This window comes from Gossypium raimondii, chromosome 7, assembly GCF_025698545.1.
Source record: "Gossypium raimondii isolate GPD5lz chromosome 7, ASM2569854v1, whole genome shotgun sequence".
NCBI classification, from domain to species: Eukaryota; Viridiplantae; Streptophyta; class Magnoliopsida; order Malvales; family Malvaceae; genus Gossypium; species Gossypium raimondii.
In genome coordinates, this window is record NC_068571.1 from 52807538 (window position 1) to 52823261 (window position 15724).

At 34.1% G+C, this 15724-nt stretch overlaps 1 protein-coding gene across 3 annotated transcripts; it reads right to left on the reverse strand.

The window, feature by feature from the left end:
* Positions 1 to 7503: 7503 nt before the first annotated feature.
* LOC105788049 (protein phosphatase 2C and cyclic nucleotide-binding/kinase domain-containing protein) lies at positions 7504 to 15164 on the reverse strand. Of its 3 annotated transcripts, XR_008197501.1 has the most exons (16): positions 13824 to 15163; positions 13236 to 13367; positions 12930 to 13160; positions 12709 to 12834; positions 12194 to 12256; positions 11640 to 11722; positions 11036 to 11267; positions 10626 to 10942; positions 10316 to 10403; positions 10152 to 10218; positions 9598 to 9875; positions 9450 to 9515; positions 9167 to 9288; positions 8366 to 8522; positions 7810 to 8286; positions 7504 to 7738 (listed from the first exon to the last, which is right to left on the reverse strand). XR_008197501.1 is itself a non-coding variant. In XM_012614969.2 (15 exons), exons 1-15 carry the CDS (start codon positions 14865 to 14867, stop codon positions 8041 to 8043), a joined length of 3249 nt encoding a protein of 1082 aa, XP_012470423.1. In that variant the 5' UTR covers positions 14868 to 15164; the 3' UTR covers positions 7504 to 8040. The 3 variants fall into 3 exon arrangements, 2 of the variants coding, with proteins under 2 accessions (XP_012470423.1, XP_012470206.1); XM_012614969.2 differs by having other exon boundaries at positions 7504 to 8286; positions 12930 to 13157; positions 13824 to 15164; XM_012614752.2 differs by having other exon boundaries at positions 7504 to 8286.
* Positions 15165 to 15724: the final 560 nt, after the last annotated feature.

A 15724-nucleotide genomic window follows, 5' to 3' on the forward strand; every position in this document is an offset into this window, starting at 1 on the left:
AAAGGGACTAATTTCTCAATTTTGTAAATCAGAGGATGAAATTCATAATGAAATCTTATTTTCATTTGCTTTGAGTTAATTGCTATAAACCCACAAAATAAAAAATTGAAAGAGATTAATGTTCAACAATGAACCCTAGGGATGACAAAACTGAATTGTCTAATGAATTTTGAATCAATCCACTCTATTTTTGAAAAGAGAATGTGAAATAGAGCGATTTTTCTTAACTATGGAGATAGAATGATTATAATAATTGCTTACTCCCGTCATATCATATGAAATTATCATTTTATCCTTATATATATAATTATTAAAAGGAAAAAATGTAAAAATGTAATACAGAAAGACCCATTAATTTTATGTTTATTTTAAAGAACTATATTTAAATATTTACTTACATTAAGAAAAGATTAAAATATTAAAAATATATATTTAACAACAATTAAATTGAAGCAAAGCGATACAGGGATAAATGGATCCCAGCATCAACAAAGGTAATGATAGCTAGAGGTCAAATGGGAAATTTTAATTAATAGTTCCCTCAACTATTAAATTTTCATTCTAAGCCTTTTAATCATTTAAAAAATGAAAAATTTTGTAATTTTAGGCATTTTTAAAATTAATAATATAATTTAATCCCTTTTAGAATAGAAATTTTAAAATTTTATCTGGACACGTTTTCAATAAATTTCAAGATTACACATCTAAGAGAAATAATAAAACAAGGTGATAATAAATTCAGTAGTAGCATTCGTACTCATGTCCCGTCCTGTTCCTCAAATGAATTCATCTTAGTGTTTGGTCTAAATTGCTGGCTATTATTTTACTACTTGATCTAGTGTTGTATTAACGTAAGAAATGGGTCTTTCTTTCTTGTCCTGCTCTTGCACAATCTATAAAACTCAGTTTTGAAAGTTACATCTTATATATTCTTATTACAACGTTACATTATTTCTCTGCCACTTCACAAATAAATGAAATAATTTAATCGTATTTAGTATCTGGAAAACAGAGACAACGATATGCTTCTGCTTGTTTTATTCTTTAAAAAATTAAAATATGATATGAGCATAATTTTTTTAAAAAAAATAAATGGAACATAAGAGCATATAAATCTCTCCTTCTTTATAATACAGTATATGGACGGGAAACAAGAAGTTGAAATATTGAGAAAAAAACGGTGGAATATCATGAAGGTCTTTACATTAGAAGTGATCTGATTGCATTTTGTTTCGTCTACTCAAAAATGTACAAATTGGTCTTTCTATTAAAAGTTTCATCCATTTCTACGATTAAAAAATTGGTTCATATATATGTCATGAATTTTTAATAGAGCTCTTTAATCTAACGCATAGGAACTAATTTGTCCATTCTTTTAATAAAGAGGCAAATGCAATCTAACTTATAGTATAAAATTAATTTTTGTAACTGTTAATTAATTTTCTCACACACTTGATTCAATTTTAGTATACATATTATATAAATCTATAAGTCGATCGAATCACAAATGAAGTAGCAAAAGATTTGTGCTCAAGTTTTAATTAATATTAATCTCGAGTTTAATCCTTAAACGATTATAAATATATCAAAATTTATTATAAAATATAAAATACCGTGAACATGATTATGATAGGATAAAAAATACATGGATATATATGAACCTTGACCAAGCAACTTCGTTCAAACAAAAGATAAACGGCATGTGGTTATTTATTTCCAAGTCAATTCATATTAAGATTAAGCAATGTTGATTATGGTTTGATTGCTTAATTTCTTTAGCATTAGATAAGATTAAAGAACGGATTGGTTTGTCTTAATAAAATATTTTGATTAGACGTGTTTACAAGTTTAGTGGTTAGTCCGATTCAATAGATACATCATATTTGGATGATGATTTTATTTTTTGCCTTAATTCAATATAAGCCCATTCAAATTTTTTAAAAATAATTTTAATTTAATTTAATTATAAAAATATATAAATATTAATGTTAAATTTTTTTATTTTTATTTTTTTTAAATCTGACCGCTATGAAACTCGACGGATGAACTCTTCTAAATGCAACCAAAAAGCTTCTTTCTTTCTATTTTTGATAAACACCACCAAAGAATGTAGGTTGTTCAATTAAGTTATACTTTTTCCTTGCTTATTATAGTCTTTCGCTCAAATTTATATTTGTTGTTTTTTTTTTTAATTCTTTATAGTCATGTGCGATTATCATTAGGGGGTCTCTAGTCCCACTATATATAGTTGCCATGTATAAATTTTATCTGATAATTACTTATTATTCGTCTCTTTATAATTTGTATTGATTTTATGCTATTTTGTAATTATTTATTCATGTATTTACACTTATAAACTCTGTAAAAGCCCAAATTTGCTCGGGGCCCATTATAAATAAAAGACCCAATACCCAATTACAACCCACAAGCCCACATTACAATACCAGCCCACTACCAAACTGAAACCCTAAGCCCAAAACTAAACATTTTCAGCCAAACAAAATGAAAGAAAAAACCCTAGGCGCCGTACCTAGGGCCTTCAGGTCTCTTCTAGCCTCTGCCGCCCTACCCTACTATGCCCACCTGCCACTGCGCCTCACACGCCTCCGTCACGTCACGTCGCCACCGACTCCACCTGCAAGGGGAGAAGACACGCAAAGAACAAAAAAAGAAAAATAATAACATGTAATCGGCTATAAAGCCAAAGAAAATCTATTGTAAAGGCTCTCTTTTCACGATTTCAAGAAATAAAAGAAAAAAAAACAGATTCAATAAACTTTTTTCGGTATAAGATCTATTTCCTTTCCTAATTTCCTTTTTATTTTTCTTCCTTTCGAAACTAATTGTATTCGATTTTATTTCTTTTATTTTACATATATAAAACGTATAAACGTAAAAAAAAAAAAAGCAAAAAAAATACCTTTTTTGGTTTTACACGGTGGCCGGCGCGACGACGCCGATAATGAGCACTCACGGAAGTTGAGTGAGTCTGAAAATGAAAGGGAGAGAAGGGAGAGTTTTCTGAATTTTTTTTTTTTAAAAGAGGGATGAAATGATTTTTTAGGGGTTTTTTTACTTATATAGGAATCCAAAACGGCGCCGTTTTGGAAGGGTCAGAAAGGCCCCAAAACGACGTCGTTTTGCCCTTACCCGAATTTCAACCCGACCCATGACCAAGGTCCGTGTTTTTGCCTTTATGGGCTATTTATACATGAGTACTTTCACATTGTCACCCTCTTTCAATTTACTCCTTTGGCTTTTCGTTTTGTGTTTTAATTTGGCCCTCCGTCCTTTCTCGCGCGTCACATTTTGGTCCTTTTCGTCTTTTTTATTTCAAATTCGCCCAGTATTTTTATTTTATTTCGATTTAGTCCTTTTTTCAGTAGTTTTATTATTATTATTATTATTATTATTATTATTATTATTATTATTAGTTTTATTACTAATATTCTTATTACTATCATTATATTTATACTTATATTTACTTATATAAATCTTAGATATATGTGACATATTATATTATTATTATATAATTGCTTACATATATATATATATATATATATGTATATATATTTTTATTTTTTATACATACATAAATACTCATTATATATATATTTATATATATTTATATTTATATTTTTTCTCACGAATATGTATATACTTACTTATATATATATATTTTATATAATAATTTTAAAATAGGTACATATGTTTTATTTTATAATTTCAAAGTATATATATATATATATACACGTTAATACATTTATATAACATATTTATACGTACATAGTTCTCTTTTATAAAAGTATACACATATATACATACTTTTATATACACATTTTTATATTTCCATAATTTTATGTATATACATACATATTTCCCTCATATGTACCTACATTTTTATATTTTATAATTTTCATATATTTTCCTTTAATTTTATGTTCATTTATGTATTCATTTATATGTCCATCTTTATGCTTTAGTTTATTTATTTATTTGCTATGATATATGCATGATTGATTTGTTTTATTATTTGTTTTGTTCATTTTATTTCACACTATCATATTTATTATTCCACTCGCATATTAATATCATATTTTAAAAAGGAAAATATTTCTAAATAAGGCAATGTTTTGCGTTTGGAAATTCGAGAAAACACGCCCTAAGGTGCTGGGTGTTGATTTTTCTCATTCAACCAAATGGCTTAATATCCTTTAAAAATTTTCAAAATATGGCAATGTTTTGCGTTTGGAAATTCGAGAAAACACGCCCTAAGGTGCTGGGTGTTGATTTTTCTCGTTCAACCAAATGGCTTAATATCCTTTTTTAAAAAATATATATATTTCAAAATAAGGCAATGTTTTGCCTTTGGAAATTCGAGGAACGTGCCCTAATGTGCTGGGTTTCGATTTCTCGTTTAACCAAATTGCCAAATATCCTCTTAAATTTTAATCCATTCCATTCAAGTTTTTTTAAGGATCGTATTTTAAATTTCTTTAAAGTTTTCAATTTCCGACATTCAGACCTTGAGTAATCAACTAGGTACCAATTTTGGGCGTATTGAGGGTGCTAATCCTTCCTCGTGCGTAACCGACTCCGGAACCTGTTTTTCTGAATTTCGTGGACCAAAACCGTTGTTTTAATAAAATCAAATCGTTTATTAAAAACAACCACTTTTTGAGGTGATCCAATCACACCTCATTAAAAAAGATTGGTGGCGACTCCCATTTTCGTTTTTATTTTTTCAAAACCCAAGTCAACCCCGTTTTTATCCAAAAAATGGTGTCAACAAACTCTAAAAAAAACACTGAAAGTCATCGAAATGTATTAATCTATTTGTATTTTACATATCTGAATAATATTTTAATTCATTCCAATCACTATCTAAAATAATATTTTACCTTTTAAGTTTTTTTAACTTGATTAATTTAGATATATATATTGATATACAGTATCAACCGAAGTAAAAATGAAGAGACAAAATGGTCTTGAAGAAGGTTAAGTGTAAGGAAAAACAAACTTTCCCAAAAAAAAAAAAAAGATAGAGTAGTTTGTCTGGCCTCCCCACCTCCAAATAGAATGTTTGTGACTCTTAAAATTATAAATATTTTTGGTTGAATCTCAGAAATAATTTCAGTTAATAGTGCTCGCATTTAATAAATAACACTGTACAAATTGAGATTTTAAAACAAATTTACGAATTTCGAATATTCGAGACAACGCCATCCCTAAAAGTTAAAGCAGCTTACCTGTTTTCCTTCGTCCATATCTGCCTGATCAGAACCAGATCACGCCACTCACTTACCAAAAACACCATGACTGCAGGCCAATATATTTTAATAAACCCACTCCTCCATAGAAAATTATGGAAGGCACCAACTACTCCTCAGTCTAATGACATCACCGCGGGATCAATCAGTAAATTCAACTTTTTAAAATTTTCACATTATTTCAGTTCCTCTCATTGAAGTCCTTTCCTGTTCATTTCAGGTCTGATGCTCGAATTTCTGAATTCGTATGGGTTAAGCTTTTTTTGGATTCAAATCATTTAGGATTCGAATTGTTTTGGGTACAAATCCCCCCTCCCCCTTACTCATTAGGTTTGAGGCATGCATCTCTATAGTTTATTGATCACTTGATATAGCTTACGATCCTTCAGCAAAATATTTAAGGTCACCTGCATGCACTACACATTGAACAGGTCCATAAAAACTATAATCTCACCAACTTTTTTTTTTTTTTTTGTCATACACTCAACTATAATAATATTAAAATATTGAGCAAACTACATTCAAGATCACTAAACTATTAATAAATTTACATTTTAGTCACTTAACTTCAAAAAGTTACAAAATGATTACTGAAATATTTAAAAATTTTCATTTAAGTCACTGAGCTATTAAAATCGATGATTTATGACTCTTTATTCGCACCACATACACCAATCAAAAACTCTCATTCCCCTTCTGTTCCACAATTCAATTTTTTTTCATGAAATAGTTTTGAACATCACTAATCTGAGAACCAAAACTAAACAACTTTCTTCTTTGATCTTTGACACTAGCCATCAAATTGATTTGGATCTAAGGTATATTCTTTTACTTATCGAAGGATATTGATCCACCATATCGATCGTCAATTACTCACTTGGAGCTTTCTAGCCAAACTTCTTTTAAAAAAATCATAGCAACCCAGTGACTTAAATAAAAACTTTCGAATAATTCAATGGTCATTTTGTAACATTTTGAAGTTAAGTGACCAGAACAAAAATTTTCTAATAATTTAGTGACCTTAGTATAATTTACCCTAAAATATTGTAGTAATCTAGTAATAATTTACTGCATTTTCTATTTCCTTAACTAGAGAATTTTGTTGACTGTAATGGGTTCAAAACTAAATTCAATGACCTTACCTCAAGTTATTTCCTCGACATCAACCAAGTGCTAAACAGCTTTGCCTTACCTAAAATATCTTTGAACCCATCAAGTAACCCTTGGATTGTCTCCTCTCTACCGGTGACCTCTTGTACGAACTCGGGACAAGCTAAGTACAGCAACAACTTTGTCTCTCTTTTGGGGATTCTCCCCTTCGCATCCTCGTGTATACAAGTGTCGTAATCCTAAAGAAGAGTTATAAATCTCATATTGGCTATATACTAAAGAATGGGATATAAATGGTCATATCAGCTTTAACTTATGAAACGCCTTTTGCAGACAACAACGTTAGACCGATACCTTACACGTTGATGTAAGCCGTGACATTTGATATCAGAGCCACTTATTGCTGTGAGGCATCTTATGGTATCAAAAAAGTGACACAAAGATCATTGTTGTTCATAACTTTGGCAAATCATTGTTTCAAGTAGCCGTGTTATCCTTCGGAGAAGAGCCTCAAATAGCCAGCATCCAAGTCGGAACTGAAGAAGTTGAGAACTGAAGTACTAAACTACACAGAACAACTTGTATAGTCCCAGTCTCAGTGCTTTCCGATGTCAAAATCTCAGATGCAACCAATTATTAATGCAGAAGATAAAATTCAACAGTAAAAACTAACGAATAACAGCATATATTCCATGCCAGACACTGTTTTTCTTTACATATTGTTAAAAACAAAAATCTTATCTTCTCATCAAAGTCATTTGGTCAACATCATTGGCAGTGAACTTCATAAAGGTGATAAGGTTCCTCTAAAACTTGGTTGAGAAGTGAGAAAAGTCCACTCAACTATCTTTCTCGTTGAAGCAACTTCCCTCTGTGAATAAGATAATCAGATATGACCAGTTTCAAACACACCAAAAGCAAGTATAACCAGAAACAATGCATGCTTTAACTCCATGAATTAAGCATAGAAAAAGGACCTCACCTGCAATCTTTCCTTGTCTTCTCCCCAACTCTTGCTGGTGAACTTGATCGAAAGTGCCCTGGAGTATTTTCCTTTTACGAGCAGGCCTTTCTGCGCATAGAAATATATATATCTATATATCTTGGGGAAAGAGGGGATTGGTTTGCAAGAGAAAACTAGGTTTCATTTAAATAAAAGACGGTAGAAAACAGTACAAATGATCGAGTAACTTTGAAATAAGAATTACAGATGTCAATCAACATATCCTATGTGGTGTCGATATGCCAATACATCTATAACGACCTAATCGGCCGAACCCCACCAATTAACTATCTACTGCCACCGGTAAAGTGAAGTGGAAGCCTGAAGTACAAGGAACCCTCATTTACATATTTACCTATATACAAAAGTGGGAAATATGTAAAAATTGAAGATCTTATAAAAAAAAAAAAAAAAAAACCTATTAACTGAGCTATCCACTGAATTGGTTAGATGCGGCTAATGTGGCAACTGAGCACCAAAAAATGACAGAATTATGAGCAATCTAAGGCCATCAACTTTACAATTGACTTTATTGCAATGATTTCTCTGCTCCAGTTTCCGATAATCCAGAAGTCATTTTGATCATGTCGAATGGAACTCAACTCGCAAACTATTGGCAAAATGTAGACCGAAGGAGAAACTATATAGGTCATTCTTCTACCATTCATCGAGCCACTCCGGATCATTGAGCACTGCTATATCTTGGGTCGGGGAAGTAACGGCAACAGGGCACTCTTCATTATGACTTTCTAAATGTTGAGCTATACGAGAAGTTAACTCGTGAGGAACAGGAACACTTTGATCTCTGATTCCTTTCCAATCAACACCATCAAACCACGGATGATTTTTGACAGAATCAGAACCATGGCTTCCCAGTCTTACGCTTTCATCAACTTCAAGCAACTGAAAAATTATTTTAACACAAACATGTGAGCGATCCCATGATTTCAATGAGGTATCTAAGAAATGGTAATGAAAAGACCTTAGTGATTAGGTCAACAGCTTCAGGGCTTAAATTCTGCGACAATGTAAACTGTCCTTTTGCAATCTTTGCAAATGTATCAAGCTCGCTTTGTCTCCACGATCCAAATGGCATTTCACCTTGAAGCAAGAAATAGATTAGGACTCCCAGGGACCACCTGCATGTTTCAAAAGATTAATTTCATAGAAGAAAGCCGAGAGGAAAAAAAGGTCATCAAACTGCACAAACTCTTTCAAACCCACTGGTAAGAAATAGTAAATTAGGACCGCACATCCTACCCAAAGGTCCTCCATCTTCGATGTTCTTTAAAATCCACATGAAAACTTTCAAGAACTACAATAGGAAAACCTATGGTATATTAAGTGGCAGGTAAAGGAACAAACTAAAGATGAATTTCCCTCTTTTTTGGTATGACCAAGGTATCCTTTATGTCTGTTTTACAGTCCATGAAGACTAATCCTTTTGGGGTTCGTGGCTGCCCCTCTCAACAATGTCATCTCCAAGGTTCAAACCTGAGTTCTCTCTTGGCAGTGCAATGTGCCTTACCACTGCACCCTTCAGTAAGCCAACAAAAACATCCTGTAGACATTTCTGATGCACTAACCAAACCTTCATGGTTAAATTAAAATTCCTTTCTTTGTGACATTGTTAATTAATCTCCATTATAAACCCAAATCATGTTCATTAACAAGCTAGCAGTGTAGTTATTTTGAGCTAATCAATTCTGTTCATTTAGATGAAAAATATAGCAGGAAGAGGTTTATGACAACCAGACAAATGGAGAACAGGATGTATTTTTACCAGTCAGCAGGAAGACCATGGCCCTTTCCCTGAATTACCTCTGGTGCTAAAGAGTCTGCCATCCCACAAATTGTAAATGTTCTCTCACTAGATAACTTCTTCCCAAATCTGAAATCGACAAGCTGCAATGCAACATAACAAAATAAAATAACTAAGCTTAGCTCGTGATTTGCCACCCTTCATATGTAAAAGAGAAGGGAGACCTTTGATTATGTGTAAACTTAATAGTAATTTAAAGATAAAAGTCAGCACAAACTATAACACAGCATACAATAGTACCAACCTGTAAATGGCCTGTTTTGTTCAACATTAAAACATCCGGAGAGACTCCTCTGTAAAGGACACCATTCTGAAATCCAAATGAAATGTGGGTGTTAACGACAAACTAAAATAAATTACAGATACACAAGGAATTGCTGCTAGAAAATCACCTCGTGTAGATCTTCTAAAGCAGTAACAACAGATGCAGCACAGAACCGTGCTGATTGTTCATCTAGAGGAGTGTGAAGTATAGAAGCCAAAGGGCAGACAAGGTAGGTATTCAATAAAATTCCAGCATGCATTTGATCAGCACAAGTGCACAAAATCTCCGGCATGCAAACTGCAGAGCTCATGCTCTTCATCAGATCCTTCTCCTTTAAAACTTGGGCTTCTTTTCCTAGTTTTTTTACCTTCTGCTTTGAAAACCTCTTCAAACTAAGGATTTTTTCTGGTAATCAATCCATTTCGCCCCAAAAAAAAATATTTATCAGTTGTTCCATAACAAGTTCCTTAAAAACACAACATAGCAGATAGCACCTAACATGCTTATTTTCCTATACTCCCATAATGCAACTGACATGCCTTGGTCAGTTAATATAAGCATGCATAATCAGTCTACATATCGCATGTCAGTTAACTGTTGAGCCTAAACTTGTTACACAAGAAAAGGCGTCTTTTTTTAATTTAAAATGAGAGGAAAAGTAAATACACAGATATAACCAACCTGAGTCTCTTACAAGTACAAGCCCAATCTCACTACAGTCAGTGGAATATAAACTTGTTCTCCACTCCTGCATATGCCATTAGCAGAGTTTAGGATTTGTTCTCTTGATGATCACATTTTGCTACATTAGCCACAAGGCAGAGGTAGAACTAAGCACTTCTTACCAACTGAGTGAAGCTAACTTTAGCAAGACTTGAAATATCAATTTCTTTGGAAGAATCCTTGGTCGCATCTAGAGGATAATCTCTAATCCTAAATGGCAATGAAGACAACAATATCATTCTCAAACAAAGTATTAAACATTCAAATGAGAAGAGAAGGAATAAAAAGTTCATTGTTGTTCAGTTAGAGAATTCTAAAAGCTTACAGATTCTAAAATGGAAGGTTTATGTGAAATATAAAATGAAACGCATTCTAACAGAAAAAAGGAGGAAAACAAAGATGCAGCATTCAGTGCATTAGACTAAGACATACTTCTGATCATCCTGGGAAAGCTTTGTCAAAGGACCCACAACTGAATCAAACTTCTCCTTCGTCAAAACAGCACACATGACATCACCCACTGCAACTGCAGTTAAAGAACCCATCTGCTCACCAAGAAGCGTCCATTCCCCAAAATAGCTTCCTTCTGTCTTTTCAACAGACAGGTCTTTCCCCGTCTGTTGATCATCATCCTCGTTGGGGTTATCAGACTTGAGACTGCAGACATTTGGGCTGCTTAACAAATCCCTGTCAAAAGTAATCCTCACTTGGCCCTTCTGGATAATGTGCAATGCTGAGAGGCCTTCATTCTGCAGATATGCAAGAGAAATATACAAAATAAGAATATGAACCAAAAATAATACACAGAAAATGAAATATAACATTGGAAGGAAAACTTCTACCTTATTAAATATGGTCTGCCCATTAGAGAAGGAAACTTCGAAAAGAGAATCTGCAACATGACTCAGCTGTAAAATTGTTAACCTTGATAGAAGATTGACGGAGCGGAGCAACTTCAAGGATGACAAATTAGAAAATTCAGACATCAAAATTCCACGAAAATCTTCTCGTTTCAAAGCCCAGAGAGTTCCACTTGTCACAGCAAGCACAGAGGCTTGGAGAGGCTTATTGTACCTGTATACCGATAAAAACAAATTATCAAGGTAAGTAGTACAACACATTAGCCAGAAAAGTAAAATAACCCTAATTCAAGAAACCAGCAGGTTTCACACACACCACATGTGAAAACTAAAAATGCACCAAAATAGTGATTGATAGGTCGTAGGTGTTAAGAAAATTGGGTGGATTTTTGCTTTGTTACTACTCCAAATAAATGTTGGTAACATGTTAACCTAATTTTGGTTTGCTACTCCGTAGAAATTCTCAATAAGCTTTCCAAATGTGCATTTCAATTTTTACTAAGCAAAACAATGTCAACTTCAAAAAATATATTAGAGAGTTCTTCATTTACTATGAGGTGAGAAAGGAGAAGAGAAGAAAACATACATCAGTGCCAGCTCCCCAAACGATGACAACTTATCAGCTGTATACCGTTGCAGAACCCTTGGCACCGCTCCATTTTTATCTTCCTGCAAGAATAGTTTCTTATGAAAACTTAAATCTCACTAAAAATAAACAATCATCCATGAACTAAGAACCCATTAATAAAAACAAAAAAGAAAATTTGATAACGGAGAAATAGAACATGACAATCTTGAGCTTTGAACCACAATAAGGATGCAAATATTTGAGCTGAGGCTAAGTTCAAATTCCATAAAACAAGCTCGGGCCCTTGAGAACTTTGATAGGTTTAACCATAGATAACAGGTAATATAATCAACATTACATATAACGATCAAAGCAACCGATAAGCGTTGGGCGTAGTGGCAAGGCAAATTGCATTGCCAAGAAGAGAACACAGGTTTGAACCTCGGAAACGACATTGTTGAGAGGGACAGCCATGAACCCCGAACATGAACAGCAAACGGACATGAAAGATACCAAATATATATATATATATATATATATATATATATAATGATCAAAGCAAACAAACAAACCTGGGTTGCCAAGACCTCAAACTCTCCGCTTCCCACAACATAAAAGCAGTCACCTTCACCACCCTACAAAATATAACAACAATTAGGATACTAACTTCAATTGCAACCATGCAAACAACTTCATCTTGACCTGTATTTAAGATATTAGCTACTCAGGTCCTTGCATGAGAAATCAAGGTCGTTGAACCAGGGTTCAGCTTTGTCAAAAAGAACCTCAATTTCAAACCAAACTAGCCACCAGAGGCAGAAAGCACGCTTATATGCAGGAGAAGTTTGGATCTTTGACACCTAATGGTTTTAATATCAGCAGCTCATTCATTGGATTTACTGCTGGCAATTGCTTCCTACTGATCACTAGTAAAGTGGCATCTTCGCTTGGGTTATTCATAACTTACATGATAGCAACGAAGCAATAATGTGATTTCAAGACATGTTTGCTCATGCAGTAAGGGAACAACATCAGAATTAAATAAAATGGTAGCAACAAAAGAATAAGAGAAAATTAAAAAACTAACCTGTTTAACCACAGTATCCCCTGGCTGAACCTCAATTCTTTGCATGCAATCCAATAAAACATGACGCTGCGAATCAGTTAGTTTTCTGAAGAGGAAATGGTCGTGCAATGCCCGCTCTATATGCGCCTGTAACACATCATCATAAAACGAGACAGTAGAATGGTTTTGTCAGGAAACCCTTTAATGCATCCAAAACTAATGGAATAGAACAGAAGGCTTACTTCTTCTTCCCAAGTTTTCCTGTGAGCTGGAGGTGGCGGAACCCAGATTTGCCCCTTCTCCAACGAACTCTCAATAGCACGAAGACGAGCCCGTGATAAATCATGCCTTGCTTGCTGGTTCCTAGAGCTCAAGCTAAAGGCCAAAGGAGATTCTGATCCTGTTGCCTCTGACACTTGAGGGACAGGAGGCCGTAAAATAGAAGCAGGGTTAGCCGATTCACCACCAGCCTGCTGAGAGAAACAAACGAGAAACAATTAGCCATGCTGACAAGAAATACATCCGGAGCAAAAAGCTTGCTCACTTACCCCAGCTAGTCCATTAATATGCACAACTATCACAGTAATATCATCAGTTCGGGTTTCATACTGAAGCCAAAGTCGATAAGATTCAGCCACAATTGCAGCACAAGCATCACGAGGATCATTGTGTTTTGCAACCTGAAATATAAAGGACAATTACAGATAAAGAATGAAATGAATTAGGCATCAAATTTTATATCTAAGAATAAGAACAAATATATCATCCTAAATAAAAAAGATGATGAGAAGAATTAAGAAAATACCATTATCATAGACACAAAGGAAGACTTAAATAAGCAACAAATAAGAATATAATAAATAGAGAACCTTTTACAACCAGAAATTAATGGAATGTACTTCAATAGTCATTTTTCTAATTCGCATAATATATGAATACCAATTCCTCAAATCCAAAGTCCAACATTAACAAAAGAAGGCAGACTCCTAAAAACTCCTATAATAGCATCCCAGTTCCCGACCAAAAATTAAGAAATCTAACCGACTAGAATTAATCATAAATCACAGGTAACAACAACTAAGTTTCAGTTTAATCACTAATGATCAAAATTCCGCACATTCAAATGATTCCCTTACCATATCAACCACGGTTTGACTAGAAAGGAACTCAAAGACCCCGTCACTAGCAAGCACAAAGAAGGGATGATCTTCAGTAAGCTCCAGCATAACAATCTCCGGATTTGCCACAACACCAATTGTCTCAGCAATCGAGTCCCCAATACTCCTTGTAAAAGCAGTTCCAGGATACATCCCATTCGGCACCCAAAGCCTCGGAGGATCACCATCATCGCCTTCCTCCGTTCCCCAACACTGCACATCCGGATTCTTCAACCCTTCAATTTGATCCAATGTAAGCACTCTCGCTCCACATAGCTTAACTCTCTCCAGCTCATCAACGCGAAACGGTGTCTGATCAATTGACAAATCAACGGCCACGATTTCTTTCCCTCTCTTTTCTGCTATAACCGCTCTCGAATCACCAGAATTCGCCACGTATATCTTCCGACCACGAACTAAAACCGTTATGGCCGTCGTTCCGCTCATACTATCATCCAAACTATCGGCGTGTAGCTGCGTGTTCGTCGTCAAATACGCGGCATGGCAAGCTTCGATGGCGTCCACGTGGAATTTATTACTTCTTAACAAATTTTCGCATAATTTCCTTTTGACAAACTGTGAACATTCAGCTCCGAATTCACCGTGGCCGTCGAAAACACCGAAGAAATGATCATCAGGATTAGTTCCAAACGGAGTGTGGATACAAAAACTATCTTGATTAGCTTTATCTAAAGCATCTGGATAATAACCTCTTTGAGACAAGTAAGAATACTTAAGCTCGTAATTCCCTGACGGAACTTTAACCGCTCGAGAACCGTCCGCCGGAAGGAACTGAGATGAAACCCTAGAGAGGCGCGTGATGCCAAGCTCCCGGTCACCAGGTAGGTTCAAGCTTAACTGAGAGTGGATTTGGTCTCTGGTTTCTTCACCTTCGTTTGAAGATGTCGACGAGAAAACGGCAATCTCCGCCGCGTTTGTCCTCCCGCGTTGCGGTTCTTTAACTCTACCATCCTTCGGCACGCAAATCTCGCCGATGCAAGCTCTCGAGTATACGCAGCCCATCACTCCACAAAAAAGAAAATCAAAAACAAAATCTGGAGACGATAATAGTCTTCGAAATCGTTAAATGCTTCATTTCATCGCTGTTTGGATAACTAAAACTCCATTTTTCTTCCTTCAAAATTCAAAGAAAAAGAGACAAAATTCAAAAAAAAAAATGCGATAGGATTCAAAATTTCGAAAAAAAATTTAACGAATTCAACATTTCTTGTTCAAAGAATTTTCGAATTTCGTCACTGAAATGAAATTGTTAGAAGAAAAAAATGTGATTTACTGCTCTGAAAACCGTTCTTATAATTTCTTTTTAAAATAATTGAAGAGCAAAGCAATGAGCCAATCAGTCTAAAATAATTACTGCAATATTAAAATAATACATTATTTTACAAAAATATTTTAAAATGGGGAAAAATATAAAAATATAAAACAAATGGAACAGAGATAGAGAAAGGAAGAGCCGTAGAGTCACTGTTTATTTTAAGTGGATTACTCGAAAGGCAGTCGCATGGACGAGGGAAGCGTCCGTTAGCATCGCGAGATTAAACAGCGTCTGTGCAGTAAAGTGGGTCAATTTCTGTTTTTAGTCCCTGTACTATGCATAAGTTATTGCTTTAGTCTTTATACTCTAATTTGGACATTTTTAGTTCATTTAATTTTCAAATTTTAAAAATTTCAATATTGACCGGATGGTAGTCAATACTAAGTCAAAATTTTTTATTTTTAAAATCTGGCCGGTACATCAATTTAGAGAAAGAGATTGAACTAATTGATTCACGAATCAATATAGATCAATTGAACCGAACTAACCAACTACATGATCGAATCAATCGGGTTGAAAATCAATAGTTTGACCAATCTAACTA